The sequence below is a fragment of the Drosophila tropicalis genome, unplaced genomic scaffold (genome assembly GCF_018151085.1).
Source record: "Drosophila tropicalis isolate 14030-0801.00 unplaced genomic scaffold, ASM1815108v1 contig_859, whole genome shotgun sequence".
Classification (NCBI taxonomy): Eukaryota; Metazoa; Arthropoda; class Insecta; order Diptera; family Drosophilidae; genus Drosophila; species Drosophila tropicalis.
In genome coordinates this window covers 5,004,194-5,021,921 of record NW_027173353.1, presented here as the reverse complement: position 1 = coordinate 5,021,921, position 17,728 = coordinate 5,004,194, and the positions used below count along the sequence as shown (strand labels likewise).

The window sequence follows — 17,728 nt, the reverse complement described above, 5'->3', positions numbered from 1 at the left end:
TAGTTTACACCTACAAAATACACCTCTGATTACAATCTCCTTACCCAATCTGCTTAAAGTCTTCTATTCTTTTACTTAAAACATCTTTTAGTTTTTTTAGCCTTCTACGTCAACGTCCACTGAACTAATAACTATTGACATATATTAACGGTCACTAATTTAGACATTGCAACTAGCTTTTTTTACATTTGTTGAGCTCTTCCATGACTGCAAATTCTGTCTGTCTGGGATTAAACTAAATGCTTGCACTTTTGTCTAGTTATTGCATTAGTTGTTCAGCTACAACAATGTTATATCATATTTTCCACATTTGCCACCTTGACTGGCCACACCTCGCATTGTCTTTGCATTTTGTATGCATATATCCCTCGTTCGCTCTCTGATCTGTTGACATAAACAGAAATCGAAACTGCACATGAAAAATTTACAAACAAGAAGAAAAAAATGAATAAAACAATAGCAAAACTCAAGACACGTGACGCTGACGTCGACACATATAAAACGAGTTGAGTAAAAAGAAAAATACAAAATTAAAATGAGCAGAAGAAGCGTAAGCTAAGGCAAATTTTAGATACGCTTGACAACAATACAAAAGCCAGGCCTTTAAATGACACACAATTTTCTGCTGAGCAAATGAAAATTGCTTAACAATTTCAGTTGACAAAATTGAAAAATTCAAAGTAAATTGTTGACATTAAGAGGAAATTATATTGTAAGTCATGAGTTAAGAAATGAAGATCTTTAAAGCTCTTTATCGCTTCCCTAATTTAAAAACTGCTTCTAGTTGCAATTTTTTATAGAATCTCGAAAACTTTTCCACCCACACCCAACGATGGCGGTGTCATTTAAGTAATTAGCAACTTTCTGCTAAAAAATCTTCATTAGGTAGCGCCTACAACATTTTGTTTCACTTATTATACTGTTAATTTTTAAAAATTAATTAATATATTGGATGGTGTCACCCACGATAATCTGTAGCCACTCTTAGTGGCACTTTGCTTTCTATTTGGGGAGTTGTTTTTGTTAGGAATCTTTTTTTGATTGGTATATCAATTATATTTTCACACATGTCAATTTGACAACATCGTTTGATATGATGTATAATGAATTACCCTAGTGTCATGCCCAGTGGTGTCTCCCTGCCCGCCCCTCAAAAGTCATGGGCAAAGCCAAGTGGTGGGCATTTGATTTCAATTTGTGTTGTCACGTGAGAAATGAATTGAAATGAAAAGCGAACTGAAACGAAACGAATCGTAATGAAATGAAACCTTAACCGTTGCATTCGAGGACAACGGCTGAGAGAAACAGTTGGCATTTATCCTACATCATTTAGCAGCAATTAAAGCCCACTCATTCATTGGATAGACTTGATATCATCATATCAAGTGGGCAAAGTCAACCGCAATTGCATTTACACAATTTGGAATACACTAACAAAACAGAGAAGGTATGATGACTACCTTATGGAGGCAATTTCTATGCATTTCTATATACATAGAGTATGCCAAAGTCGTTTATCGCTTTAGTGTATGGCATTTTAATTGAACTTGTGGCAATTTATCACTTACTGTAATCTCTCCTTAGTACCCCTTATGTCATTTTATGGACTGAGTGTGTGTATATTAAACATGTTTAATGTATGTATTTGCATTTCATTTAGAAACAGAGTGGGTTAGAAAGAGATGTTTATTTATATATCGACAGGAGAAGGAGAGGTGACATTTTATATACCCAAATGAAACAATACAAAAATGGTTTGAATGTCGTTTTTATACCAAGCATATGACGTATTTTTGTTTGCATTTGTATTGTAAGCGGTTTTCTTCAATTAAACAATCATTTTAATTACGTGATTGTCATTAAAATTATTTATTATAATACAGAAAGTTCAATGTTTCAATATCTGTTGGCCTTTCGGGAGAACAAACAATGCAACGAACACTTGAGTGAATTCTAATGAAGAATCTGAGTTATAATGTTGAATAAAGCAAAAACTAGCATCTATGCTAGTTTGTCGCCGCAAAGTCTAGCCAGTTTAAGCAATTGATATATCTGTATCTGTATCTGTTAGCTGTATCTACATATTTATACCGGTATTGGATATAATTACAAGTTAAGTTGAGTTTTGCTCTACTGCTGTTTTGCCATTGGCAACAATTTTATATTATATAATTAAAACGCCGCCCCAAACGGAAAGACTTACTGACTGACAATTGTATTTACAAGTCAGTCAGTCATATGATAGATAAACTGGAACTTGGAATTGACTCAGAGAAGAGAAACGTGTTCGTGTTGTGGTAATTAAGTGAGCAAAACAAAACCAAAAGGTAGAAACAAAAAACTAAATGTTTTATTATTGTATTTTCCTGGAAAATAAAAGTGCCCTCTGCGTCATCGATAAAGTACTCCTCCCCAATAAAAACTATGCTAAACTGAACCTGCATTAACATATATGTATATCTACGTAGATATGTAGATCTGAAACATATTGTCGGTATTCATACCTAATTGCCATTAATTGCTGCTCACTGGCTGTCTGTGTCTATCGGTTTGTATATACATATATAAGTAGATATATATTTATTTGGACGCGTTTTGCCAGCCGCTCAATTACACAATTTGCGGTTTCTCTTTTTGATGTGGGAAGGGGTTCACTTTTAAGGGGGTTTTTGCTCGCTGTCATATCGTATCTTGTTTGCCTGTTGAATCACTTTCTTTGGAGGGGCCTTGTTCAACATTTCGATATAATTTTTGATTTTAAACATCTGAAAATTTTATGGTTCTTAAAGATATATAATTTATTGCATCACTTTTGTTCAAAAAGACAAATGCTAAGGAGACTTTCCAAATACCCATTACTCATCTAATACAAAAACGTGTATTTTTAGTTTATCTATGTGTTTTATCAGGAGGTTTCTATGTATATCCTAACTGTCAGATAATACTTTGCCTTTAACCGTATCAGCTGTCGTAGTGCAAAGGGTTTTTTTTAATCAAAATGGTATAAATATATTGTCATATTCAACTACTAGATAACACTGTTATACGACAATATATATACTCTATAATTAAACTGTTATATTTAGATTATATTTGCAATTATTTAAGTATCGATTGTGTGTATAACTCCTAAACAGAAAAATAACAAGAAGAATCAATTGATAATTATTTATCCTTATGCGTATAATGCAGCTTACGATTCCCTTAAGATTATCCCTAATCGTATCTTTTATACTATTTCGATTTCAACTCGTAGTTTATAAAACTGCATTTTAAAATATTTAGTTGTTAAAACTTCATCTTTTTCTTGCTGAAATACCAATTATCTGCTTGAATTTGAACTCTTTATTCTTGAGTATATAAATTAATAAATAAGTTGGTTAAAAGTGTAGTTTTTGTCAGTTATAAACGTCAATAATACCTAAGGTCCACTTAGGGACCACAATCAGTGTATGTGGGGCTTCGTATTGATGTCCAGAGTCTGAATCTAACCCAAGATTTTGTATTCGAACAATTTGAGTTTGAATTCTAACAAGCACATTTCAAGAATACTTTTTTTTAAAATGTTTCAACATTGGTATGTGTTTTTTTCCATGCCAAAATGTAAAGATAGGCATTTTATAGAATATGTAAACTTTTTTTTTAAACTTTTCAAAATAATATGTAATATTAGATTAAAATTTTGAATCATTTTTCTACAAAAAAGAGTGAAAAATGTATAAATTAATGAATGTCATAAATAGAAAACATTTTTAAGAAATTCAAACTAGAACAGACAGAATTTGGTTGATGAAGTAATCCCCCTCCTTTTTTCTTGACAATATTCAGTCTCATATATTATTCGATTACATCGCCACTAACTTGTCAGTGGGCATGGTCCCTTCATACATACTTATACATATATTCATAGTCAGGAACCCAAAATGATAGTTTGCTTAAAGACTGACAAATTAATCACTTACAGTATTGACAAACATCATTAATAACTTCATCGTTGCAACTGGAATTTCAAACTGAAAAGTTGGTTTAGAGAATATAGAATTCAATTCAAAATCTACTCTATATATACTCATGTTTGGCAGTCAATTACTGCAATGAAACTGTTTTAATGGGCATTGAAAGTGTCGGACAGGGAATTCCGATATTGTTGAGCTTGTCTCATGCGATGTTTAACCATAAATTTTGCGACATATGTTAACATTGGGCAATGTTTATATGTATATATATATATACAGGCAAACATATATACATATGCACAATATTGTGTATATATGTATGTATGTATGTATCCATTTATTTTTTCTCTTTCTGTTTTGTTTGTTGACAACGGACTCTGCCAAAGCAAAGGCATAAATAATTAAATTAGCTTTGTTCGCGTTTTTGTTTTGTTCGTTTTCCACAGTTTTGCCTTCGAGAATCGAATAAATATATATGTACAAGCAAATGTATTGAGAAATTTATATTCTCTTTTTCTTTGAGATAAATGTTTGTCGGCCTTCACCTTCGCTCTACATTTCTCTCTCTTCATATCAACACAAACCGAAAGCTAAAGGGTATCAATCAATGCCATGGACCATAAGAACCATAAAATCCAATACGAATTTTACATTTTTCCAGGTTATCAGCAAATGTGGACTCAAATGTCGTTCAAGAGAAAATATAATTTGGCTTAGCAAACAAAAAAAAAACACAAAAAAAGAAACCATAAAAGCTAAAAAGCACAAAGGAAGGATACAGAAGATCAAGTTCAATTACGGGAAACCCAACCAAAGATGGCCACAAATTGTGAATACATTGAACAAGGTGGCATAAAGTCATCCAATGCAACAGAAACATCATCAGCATTAGCCTTGAATAGCAGCCAGCATGATGAGAAAATGGATGAGACTAAAGAGAAGAAGCAACAGCAGGTTTCTTCTCCATCAAATCCATCTCCAGCAGGCACCAACACCACCCCCTCCACCTATAACCATGAGGATAGTTTCGAGTGCGCCTTTGAGACGACAATGGATGATTTGGAGCAAAATCTATTAGATGGCTATGAATCTGATTCGGAGGCCAGTGCCAACGATCATTCCTCGGCTTCAGCATCGGCGGCCAGTCTCTGTCCCAATATAGACAGAGAAAGGGAGCGGGAAAGAGAAGGTCTATCGATTCTCAAATGTGATCAACAGCATATAAATGAGCAGATGCTCCAGTCCATACCTCGCAGCAACTCGTTTGATTTCCACAGCAGCAGCAGCGGCACCAGCTCCGACGATGAGTTCGACGACAACGACGATGATGATGGGGATGGGGGAGACGTCTGCTTGAATCTAAGTAGCAAATTTTCAAAGAATTTAGGTGGAAGTGGCAGCGGTGGAGGTACTGGAGGCTATGATCTATATCATCCACAGAGATCTGGTTACCTGTTGCCACCCTTCACCGAGCGTCGACGTCTCTCGCAATGCAAAGAGGAAGATGATGAAGATGAGGGTGACAAATCGCCGCAACCAGGTAATGGTGAAGCACCCAAATTTGAGTCTCGCTCGTCGAAAACATTGCCACCGAGACCGCCAACACCACAGGACGCCGCATCCAAAGAGAAATTCAAGGATCTCGAGCGTTTGCGTCAACAGTTTATGCATAAAATTGATAGGATAAATACACAAAATATAGAGGAGTCGAAGGCCAAGCCACCACCCCCGCCACCACCCCCACCGATACCGGCCACCATCTTACCAAAGGCTCTGAAAGAACTACTGCACACAGAAGAGCAATCAGCACCGCCGGTGGCAGCTGCAGTTAGTTTAAAAATACCATCTCCAACTACAGAACAAGCAACAGCAGCTCCTTTAGCCCAGGATACCCCTGTTTCCCCCTTGCCTCGGCCGAATGAACCACCATTGATTATCAAAGGCAAGTTCAAGGTTAGCCTGGCCCAGGAAACACCCGAGTTGCGTGTTGAGGCCAAACAATTGAGTCAACTAAAAGCCACATCAAATTCGCAAACCATTAGTTTCCCCTCAAGTTTCGGTGGCTATTCCTCGGTCCAGGGCCTTTTCTCTCAACGTTATGGCTCAAATCGTCATCCCTCGGCTGCTCCGCATCTTTCCAAGCAGTTCTTCGACACATCCCTTGTCCAAATACGCACTTCGGATCAGAGTAATAACTCGCTCAATATCAGCAACAACCAAAGTCAAAATCAAAATTGTGATACAAATAGCTTAGCCAATAAGCCCAAAACACCCAGCGAACGTGAGCTGGATGAGATTTGGATACGACGAACTCCACCGCCTGGCAATTCCATCGAAAGTCCATATGAAGGACCTAAAGCAGCCACTTTGCCAGGAGCCTCAACAATGCCGCGTCTAATGCAGCGCAATGAGAGTGAAGCGTCCACAAATACGAGTCCTTCGCAACAGTTGAGAGCTTCCGGTTCGATATCGGTATCCGTATCGGAAGATGTAAGTAATAAAAATAGAAAAACGGATCTTCTCACCCTAAGAGTCTGAGAAAATAGGCTCTATTTGGCCAAGTAATTTGTTTAAAGCTCCAAATAAGTTAGGTACATTGGAACTTGCTAAGAAATTCGCATATATTTCATACGAACTTGATAACTCTTTGACGTCATAGCTAGATTAAACAAATTAAAATGTTTAGTTAATTGAAAGTCCTTTCTTTTTCTAAACATTTCAACAAAGACTTTGATTTTGACTTTCTCGTGTTAGCTCTCTTGAAGCGTCTACTCCAAAGTTGTCTATCTGAAGCACTTGCACTTAAATGAGGTCTGTCTATCAGGTCATGTCTGACTGTCGGGTTTACTACAATTACATATACCTATATATATATATATATATGAACATTTTCCTATATAAGCACACATATATTTATTTATAGCCCCACCAAAATCAGTTGGGTGTTTTCGTATTTCTCTTCTTTCTTTTCTTTCCTGCCTTTTGTGGCAGCAAAAGGTAAACAAATAAAAAGCAATGAGTCAATTTTTGCCCTATACAACGAAGTTTCTATACCCTTAGACTTTGTGTTTTCTTAAAAACATTTCTGAAAAATATCATTTGATGGTTATAATTAAGATTTTAAAGCCTTTTATCTTGTTGTTTCTATTTATTGTGATAGACTTGACTTAATATAAAATCAAATCGTAATTCTATGTTTTGTTGAAAATGTTACGTGGTTTTTATTGTTTTATGTAAGAAGTAAAATATAATGCTGAAATCTAATTTAGCTCTGAATCTGTGTGAACTTTTTTTTTTTTTTTTATTTTATCGGCTTATATGACATGGAGGAGTGTGGAGGAATATATACGTACTTATATATAGAATTATTATTGCTATCGTTTGTTGGCTTGATGGGGGTTTATTTTACCATCTCTCTCTCTCTTTCTCTTACACTCGTTGATTCCTTATCTTGACACAGTTTGTCAACAGGCTGGCCGCCTTTCTTATTTATTTTGACGAAATGCCGTTATACTATATAAAATTTCCATATAGATATTTAGTTATATTTAGTAAAAAAGTAAAAAAAAACCTCGGGTTCTCGAACAAACAATGACGTCAATATTCAAGTCTCTAGCCACACCTTAGGAACATCAAAAACACACACACATTTGCAAATCAATCGGTGTGTATTTCTGTGTGTTGGTTTGTTGGGCTTAGACAAATATTAGACTAGACTATGTCGAACAGCTGATGACCAAAACTAAGAGCTTCTGGTTTTCTCTCATTTACTCTTTTAACCCACTTTGTCTGTCTATTAATCTGTCTTTTTGTTGTTAGCTTATCAAAATACAACTCGTACTTATATATTCCAACAATAGATATACAGACATCGCCCCTGGGCACGTGACTTGGCGTTTTGGTAATGCAAAACCACACATAACAGGGGGAAAAAAAAACACCTAAAACAAAAAAGAAACCCATCAGCAACCTGTTGACTCTGAATTTGCTGCTAAAAATACATCAAAATAATCAAATATATATATATTTATACCTACATTTAGTTGTCTATTTGGTCTAGGAGCTTTTTTCTAGTACTCACTTTAAGTTGTGAAAGTTGTTGAGATCAAAAGGCGAAAGCAATTAAAATTCCAGTTCCCAACGCAGATCGGACTTGGAATGGAATAGATTTAGAATGGTGTTTTAGTGCGAAAACAGAATTGGATTAGAGACCTAGAAAAAAGGCAAATAAACCGTTATTTAACTATTTTTCACTGATTTGATTGTTTACTAGGAAAATTATTGTTTATTTGGCAAATGTCGCATATATAAGAGATTACATACTTATGTATATAATAATTGATTTCAGTTAGTCTTAATTGAAGATTAAACAAAGACAATTAGTTTACTTTTGTTTACTAAAGTTCTTTAACATTGAGCTTCTACATTTTAAACAAACTAAAGTCTTAAAGCCTCTATTTTAATTAATTAATTAATATTATATGCATTTCTTTATTAATCATTTGCCAGTTTCGTGTTCTATTTGCATTGCAATCAAACTGAAATAGAATTTGAATAAGATTTAGTTATAGAGCCTTAGTTCAGGACCGCACTTAGAGGAGTGCAAGGGCGGCGTTAAGGGCTTCATATAGTAAAGTCGGTATTGGGAAGAGGCAAAATGGCGACAAATACTAGATAAAATAATATTTTACACTCAATTTTATATGTTTTTTAGAAACTCATGAAAAATATTCCCCTGAAATTCCATCTTAAGCCTTTCCTGACTATTTTGAATAGAATTTTTATAATAAAGAAACTAATTACCTTTATATTGAATATTTTTAATGAAGTAATCATGTAATCGTGGTTTAATATATATAAAAGAAATATAGAGAAATATCAAATAAAGAAATCTGTTCATTATATGACAAAACTTTTTGCACCTAACAGAAAAATGCTCTAAGATTTCCATTCGCTGTACGTAATCAAATGAATGGAAGCGAATGTATATTATTTCATCCGTTTTAATTGAATTTTAGGCTGCTAGAGGAGTCAATCTATCTACCATTTACTTCCCTTGATGTTGGAATTTTTACGTAATCATAAATTAATTGATTACATTCGATTAAAGACGCCACAGGATCAGCTGCTCCTTGAGTTCAGTGGGCCAAGTGGCCCCAATTAATGGAAACAATGGAAACGCATCGGGGGCGACGATTTGCTAGTGCTTCTTTTTCTCTGTTACGCCATGTCCTGGGTATAAATTGTATTTGTAGACAATTCGGCATAATTGTTGGGATATAAGGATAGAATAGAACAAAATAATCGACGATAGGTTGATGCGATTGGTTAGTTGATTGGTCGGTCGGATGGTTTTGTGTTTTTGCCTTACATTTAGTTTTTTCTTGGCCAGCAAAGAACGCACAAACAGCAGCAACAAAAAAAGAAAGAGACCTAAATTCAAATAGAGAAATATGCAAAATACTGAAACACAAACTCAAAAACGTCATGTACGATTTCAGGAACAGGATGGCGGCAGTGGTGGACGTATTCCCGGGTCTCGACCGTCAAGTGCACCGGCTGAACCTAATGCCAAGGCAGCCAAAAAGGCCTACAAAAAGATGGAGAAGGAACAACGGTAAGTTCAGCTATTAAAACTACGGCAGAAACTCTATTAACTCTCTCTCTCTCTCCCTCTCATATGCAATTTAGGCGCCAGGAAAAAGAACAAACGCGTCGAGAAAAGGAGGCCCGCAAATTGGAGCGTGAGACGGCCCGCCGTATTGAGAGAGAGGCCGCCAAATTGGAGAAGTTCAACCGACATAGCGAGAAAATATCGCGCAGCACTGAACGGATGGCCATGGCCGGTGGTGGATCACGTTCCGGCTCCCTAGAACGAAGACGCAGCGGTGAAGATTCACCCGTACTTAATCAGTCAACAGTTCATGGAATTGCCTCACCAAATCGGCGACCGACCATATTCGATGTGTTTAGGCCTCGAGCCAAATCGGATGCGAAACGGCATAAGGATAAACATTTGTTAGATCCATCATCGGCCGATAGTAGCGCCACAAGTAGTACATATTCGGTATCTGGGGGGCACTGCCCCACATACAACAGTTACAGGTGGCGCAGCGACCATAACGGCGGCCGGAGCAACTGGTGGCATCATGAATTCTATGAAAGTGGCCATGCAACATTTTGGACACCGGCAACATCCCGCTGTAACGATAACCAATGCCGATGGCACTGTCTCGGCCAAAAGCAAGTACAAGGATGGCAGTGCCCATTTGCATCAGGGCAGCGATGCGCAGGTGAACAAAGACAATGACATTCTCTTTCAATTAGTTATAGATCTAATCTCTAATCATTGCAGTATTACCACACGGTGACCGCAGGGCGTCCACATGCCACACAGCGTTCTCCAATGACCAAAGTAATGGATCTATTCCGGCATCGTTCAAATTCAGCTGTCAGTGAAGCGGATAAGCGTAAAGCGGTAAGTGTCTATGCTAAGTCACGAGCTTTTCACCGCAAAAGCTTTTTATTAACGTCGTTTTGCTTACGTTGAAAGTAACGTATAGATATGTCTAATTTTGCATACTTCCATGCTAAATAGGATTCTAAAGTATAAAAGGATTAGAAAGGTTAAGATTAAACGATTACCGATAAACATGTCATTTAGATAATGGTTAAAAATCGTAGCATTGAATGGTCTAAAATGACCAGATTGGTTATTTCAAGAGTTTACAAGACTGCTTAGTGACTAGACAATTAAATAACATCTTGGTAAAGTATTCCATAACGATGAAGTTATAATTATAATCTTTCGATAAGGGTCACAATGACTTTGCCAAATGAAACAAGTGTGTCGAGTTGTCTCCCATTTCAAATAGAAGGTGGGCATTTCCTTTGTATTATTCAAACTCAACTACCTATAATATTAATGATGATTTAATATACATATTAAGAGAACTCATAACATTATAAATAATCGACAAGCCAAGCAGTCTCAAAGGAATGGTAAATTCCATAATCATAAAACTTGATTCTGCAATCAATCGATCGTCATTAGTAATTACCTATATTCAATTGGCTTGCTCACAGATGGTCTATAAATAATTGTGAGCCATTTTGAACGATTCGCAAAAAGCGATAACGACAGGCCCTAATATGTGGGATTGATATGATTGATAACCAAACTTGTTGAACAAATAACCCACCAAATGTCGGGGTAAATGACTCTAATATACCCTAGATGATAAAATGGTTTATTCTCAATAAAAACTAGTTCACAAATTCTGGAATAATCCGTCTACCATTTAGATTTAAATAAAAGCAAACTTATGCATGGATTTCAGTCCGACTTTATCATCAAAAGATTTAGGATTATCCAAGTACAAGCTCTTTTTTACGAATTAAACTTCTCATATACCTCTTAAAAACATTCAAGTACTTAATAGGTTTGGATTAAAGTAATCTTCCCGTTTAACGACTAATCTAGGGTATGAAAATATTGTTCATTATTCCATACACATGCCGAAAACAAGAACAATAAAAGTTGGTAAATTTAGTGACGCCATATCCTTAACAAGGCCAAAGAGAGAAAGAATAGTACTTAATGGCTGTGTGAGAGAGCAAGAAAGCTTTCAACGAAACAGGTGATCGACAGCTGTGCGAATACGAGAAAGCTTTCTCTCCTCCATGTCTCTCTCTTTCTCACACACACACACACCCACACACACACATATGCATTCATCACTAGTCTTACAGTTTTTGGACTTTGCGGAAAAGTCAAAAAACACAAACACATAGAAATTACGTATACGCCACAGTTGTCGCTGTTGTCGTTCGGTCGTCATTTCATTTTTTTGTTTTACCGTTTTCTGTTATTATTTCCAATTGCATTTCCAATTGAACACAAAGCGCGCGCGTCTCTCTTTGCCTTTCTTCAACGTTCCGTTTATTTTTGCACCGGTTTTCTGAGTTTCGAAACAGAAAATTTGAATAAAAACACCACAACAAAAATCATATTCAAAACACCAAAAAGACAAGAGAAAAAATAAACATTAATTTATGTGTTTATCGCAGAGAATCGAAAAATGTAAAATTTTAAACAGAAAAATAAAAGAAAAAACGGAAAAACCAAAGAATAAAATAGTGAAGAGTGTTGTGAATGTTTGTGATAATAAAATAAATTATAAAGATGAACAAATTATTAGGCAATGCCTCTTAATTTGTTTGGCTAATGAATCAAATTTATAAGTGAATAGATTTGATAAATTGTTGCCAAAAATAAGAAAATTTCAAAATGCATTTATCAAAGTTTTTCCTTCCTTTGACTTTCTTTCGTCACTCGTTTTAATTTTCAAGTTCATTTGCTTAATAAAATTAATTTCTTTATAATCCACCTACACTTTTATTTATTTATTTAATTAAAAAATTCATTTTGCATGGAAATGAGCAGCAGCAACAACAAAAACCCAAAAATAACAACAAAAACAAAGCCAAAATGCTGTCGGTTAAATAAATGGCAGGCATGTGATGTGTCAGTTTTGTTGCTGCTATTCTTTCGATTCTATTATCGCATTTATTTATGAAAATTTGTTAAATATTTTGTTGTTATTTCTTAAATTATACTGTGTTGTTATTGTTGTATGCCCATTAATATTTTAAGCCATTTCTTTAGTTAGTAATTTGTTAAGTGTCTAAAGTAAGACTGGGGCCAATTACTTTGCCTTTTCCTTTCTGATATGCAAACTTTAAAGAAATCTTTAATTCCAATTGATTTAAGTTTTAAAATGAATTGTAATTTTTAAATTTTAAACATTTCTTAGACTAATGGAACATTTTTTGTGTTCTATTTTAAATATTTTTGTTACTTAGTTATCTAATTTGCCAAGAACATAATTATCCCATCTCAATTCTGTCAAAATAATTCGACATTTTTTCCGTGCTTTTTTTTTTTGAAAACCACACAGCTGTTGGAAAATTTTGAGACATTGTTTTTGTTGTTAGTTTGTTTACTCTTTTTGTTAGCGATTATTTAACTTTACATTGGCTGGGCCCTTCGATAACAATGAGATAAGAAAATTATTTACCTATTTTGCAAAACTGCAAAAGAAAACTTATCAGGAAATCAGGTTTCATCAGTTCAAGGTGATGGGAAGGGGAAGGGGATGGGGAAGTTAGAAGTCTCTGTCGAATAATTCCCATCTAGGCAACGAAATTTAATTTACAGACTGACGATAAGATAAGAATACTCGTATATATAAATACATACATACATATATGTATGTTCGTTGAAGAGTCGGCAAAACTCTGAAACAAATTCAACTAAACAATAACAGTGACAGATAAATAAGTTGCCAAATCTATTTCTTCATATAGTATACATAGATATACATATATAAATAAATATACTTTGATTGGATACAGTTAATCGAAAGTGAGTTCTACTCATCTCGGGCTCTTTAAGGAAGTGAAATTCCACCAACACTTTTGCCGGCCTGTCTCTTTGTATTCTACTCTGTGCTTTTGTTTGCTAATTAATCATTTGTCAGCTGTTTCTATTATTTATTTCGTTCTTATTTTGGTACAGTTGAATATTACATATATAAATAAGATATAAATATATGTATTTATATAAGGTCAACCACTTGACTTTGATCCAACTAAAAACAATGTGGACTGCTACTCGTTTCTTTATGAAATGACGCATTTATTAATGCAACAACAAACAAAATGCCTAAAAAACAAAACAAAACGTAAACATAATTTGCACTTGTTAATTAACAATTATAACAAAAACTGGTTATGACCATGTTATTGTTGTGAATAGTGGAAAAGAATTTAAAAAACTTAAAGTGTCGCCCGATCAAGAAATTTTGTTTTATTTTTTTCGTTGTCTTTTCTAATTCTTAATTTATTATTCAAAGGCAATGAAAAATAGCTAAAATTTCGTTTCTAAATAATGACTTTACTTTGATTCAAAAATAAGTTCGACTCTAAATTTCAAAGTACGATACGATATTAAAGATATTAATAACTTTTGCATTTGAAAATTTCAATTGAAAGTGAAATTTCTGTGACAAATATAGAACATTGTTTGTTGATATAATTAGAAGTGGAGACAATGTTTTGAGATTTATATGCATTTAACTAATTATCTACTTCCAAGTTGATTCTAAATCATGATTTGTTTATATATATGTATATCTAAACTGTTAGACATGTCTCAGCTGATTTTCATTTTTATTACCCTGATAATAATAACTCGTGTTTTATTTTATTCTAGATTGTAGCTCTCATCCATTTCTTTCTCTTTCTCTCTCTCTCTCTTTTGAATTGTTTGTAAAAATTCTCAAGTAGCTAATTAACGTTAATGACTTTTTCATTTTGTATCTATTTGTTTTTAGCTTCGCTGTTTATATATGTATACATATTTTTCTCTAAATTTTTTCCTATTTCGTTCATATATTTTCCAACATTTTGCAAATATTGACAATAAAATTGTATAAATATTTAAATTGTAGGCCCAGCGAATGCAAGTTGCAAGTTGCAAGATACAAAAAATATTACAAACAAACAAAAAAATACATTGTATATAATTTAATAAATGAGTTGAGTTTATTTAAGAGACATGTTTGCCTAAAAAATTACACATTCCATGTCTCTAGAGGTGCTTCTTCAGTTTAGTTTGTCGTATTAGCTAGATTAGACCGCGATATAAATAATCGGAAGTTTTGTAATCCATTTTAAAGTATAGTCATATGTTCCGCTTATAATTTAGCTATTTTATAAACTTTAACTAAAATTAATAGCTTTTGAAAATAATTTCGATTTGACAGATTATTTTATACCCTTGCAAATGGTATACACAAAAACTCACTACCCTTATTCAAGTCTTATTAGGATTAAGTATTTAGATTAATTATTAGATAGGTAGACTAGATTCATAAATCGGGTCGAGTCACTAGAATGAAATGGTCAATGGTTTCAAGACTGTTCTCTAGAACGGACTCTGAAAGCTTTTAACCCTTTTCATGTTTTACTCTTAGTTACTCTCTCAATTAAATTAAATTGCATCCTTTATTGCATTTTGTTGGTTTGAGTTTTAGGGTAAGCCACTTATTGTTAGTGTCTTTGTTGACCTTGGCCGCTATTTGTGAGTTTTCCTGATTAGTTTTTATTCAATTGTGTAGTTTCTGTTTTGTTTTTCATGCTATCTTCCTTTTTTATATACATATGTATGTACATATGTATGGATGTACTTGACTACCTTTCAATCAGTTTTTGTCAATTTCAATTTAACTGCAACACGCCAAAATCAATCAACAATTGGTAGTGGTGGAGGGGCAGTGACACGTTCCAACTAAGAAATGACTGCGTCATCATTACACATCATCTTCATCTTCTTCATCGGTTTATCAATTAAATGCAAGCATCTTGCTGGGTGTTCCGGGTCAAGGTTTAATTTATGCGGGCTACATATTTCTTGCTATTAAACTTAATGGCTCTGTTCCATTTTGGAAAGGAAAATCATCCATGTTCATATGAGAAAACACCTTCTGACAGTATAGCAACAATAATTATTTCATTTATAAATTTATTTTTAAGCTTCCTTAAACAATAACAATAACAACAACAATAACAACACGGCATATATACATAATTAAAAAAAATATACATAAATTTTCTTTTTAAAACAGAAAAAGAAATTTACATAATTATTGCTTATATCGAATGAAAAGTGATAATGAAATTGGGTGTATGTCCAGGCTAAACGAAAGCTTTAAAGTTTCAACTACTCTCTCTAGCGTCGAGTAGGGGCGAAACATAAACTGTAAAAAGACAGCAAGAACTATGAGAAATTAGACTGAATACCCATTAACAAACCCAAAAAAAAACAACAAAATTATATAAGTAAAAACCGTTTCAAACAAAAATCTAAAACAAAATGTCAGCTGTAAAACGTTGGATCTATCGTCACACGCATTCTACAAATGCCTCGTCAACCACATCACCTCCAACATCGCCAACAGTGAAAACCAATCGTGGTCGTAGCCATTCCCTCGATGTTCAGTCATTACAAAATAGTGGCATAAGATCACTGATGTTAAGTACAAATGTAAGATATCTAATCCAAGGGATCTTATGCAATTAAAAACAGTTTTTTTTTAGAGACAATTTGAGGCCTAGATGCCGTAAACAACTCATATATGTAATTAGGTTGTAAAGGAAATTGGCTGCTTTTATGATTTTTTAAAATCTTAGTATTTTTATAACCAGTTTTTACTGTATATGCAATCATTGGCGAATCTGAGTTATAGAAATTAATAGGCCAGAATGATTGAGTTGAGTGCCTCCCGATTTTTGACCACTTACATATATAGGATTATATAGTTCTGAGCAAAATACTTAAACTAACCAACACTTAATATGAAAAATTAAGAAAATTCTTTAAAAATTTGCCGTATCTGCCAAATTTTAACCGATTTTCGAAAGTGATTTCTTGTTTTAATGCATTTATTTCGAAATTTGTACCAAAATCTTAACCACGCTAATAATTCTACGATCTTTTAAAGCGATACAAAAATCGAGTAAAGACTAGCAAAGTATTTGAGTAAACCTGAATTTTGTGAAGCTCTAATTTAGCAAAGTTTTTAAGTATTTATAAAATAATTCATGTCTCTATATTCAAAAGTAGTGTCTTCCTATCTGCATTAAAATCACGTTAACACTACATATATCAATAACTTATTATTTTCTGAGCTATTGTCATGAAATTTAATATTGGTGAGTTTATTACACCTTTAAACGATTGTGCCAAATTTGATCAAGATCGGATGACTATATCATATAAAAAATAAAATTATCTTTGCGAATCGTTTTCGACTGGTTTTCGTTCATTCACACTGAAAACTTATATAAGGATATAAGGAGGAGGACAGGGAGGACGTTTTTGATACGGTATCTCTTAAACATAAAATGTTTAAGTAGTAGTTAGTAGTTTTGTGTGTTCTTTGGTATTAAGAATATTTTCAAAAGCAAAAGTCATGGGTAAACAAAACAGAAAATAAAAACAAAACTTTTTGATATACAACGTAGCCTTTGTTTCAATTACACTTTCTACTTCAACTACAACTGTTTAAATACTCATTAACTAATATTACATATTTCCCGTTATTCCATTTACAGCGAGCTGCGGCACATCAACAACAGTTGGCTGCAACAAGTAAGTAGAACCATTCTTATTTAAAAATTTTTTTTTTTTTTTACTCTAAAAACAGCAAGTACCAGGTCTAATCTATAGTGAATTCCTCCTATTTATCGTTATCATAAGCTTAACCTTGACTTTGAAAAAGCATAACAAAACCAAAACCAAATACATAAAAGCACAAAAACTCATAAACACACACACGAACAAAACAGCAAAGTAAATATGCGAAAAGCAAAACAAACAATAAAATAAATAAATAAAATGCCATAGGTAATTTTGTTTAAAAGGCGAACGCAACATTTTTTTTTTTTTTTTGAGCTGCTCTGCTCTGCTGAGGAGCAGCAATGGGAAGACGGGGAAAGGTTTTGCTCGGCAAATATGTAGATAAACAACATTTTTATGTTTTTCAGCTATTTGTCATGCATTTTACATATGTAAATACGAGTGGTAAATAATTTAGTTTTTATTTTTTTCGCGTTGAATTAATTGAAACTAGGCAAGCGACTCTTTTGAGTGCGGAAATTGTTTGTTTTGTCCATTCAATGAGATTATCGTGGATTTTGTTGAAATT

The 17,728-nt window shown here is 33.8% G+C and overlaps 1 protein-coding gene across 1 annotated transcript in view; it reads left to right on the top strand.

Annotated features, from left to right (window-relative positions):
• The window catches only part of SNF4Agamma (SNF4/AMP-activated protein kinase gamma subunit), a 62,397-nt gene that overhangs the window by 16,736 nt on the left and 27,933 nt on the right, over window positions 1-17,728 (top strand). The window contains 6 exon segments of the mRNA XM_068297982.1: window positions 4,618-6,446; window positions 9,458-9,573; window positions 9,648-10,055; window positions 10,057-10,249; window positions 10,312-10,434; window positions 17,136-17,172. Of these exon segments, the coding sequence (XP_068154083.1) occupies window positions 4,773-6,446; window positions 9,458-9,573; window positions 9,648-10,055; window positions 10,057-10,249; window positions 10,312-10,434; window positions 17,136-17,172 (2,551 nt within the window). The 5' untranslated portion in view covers window positions 4,618-4,772.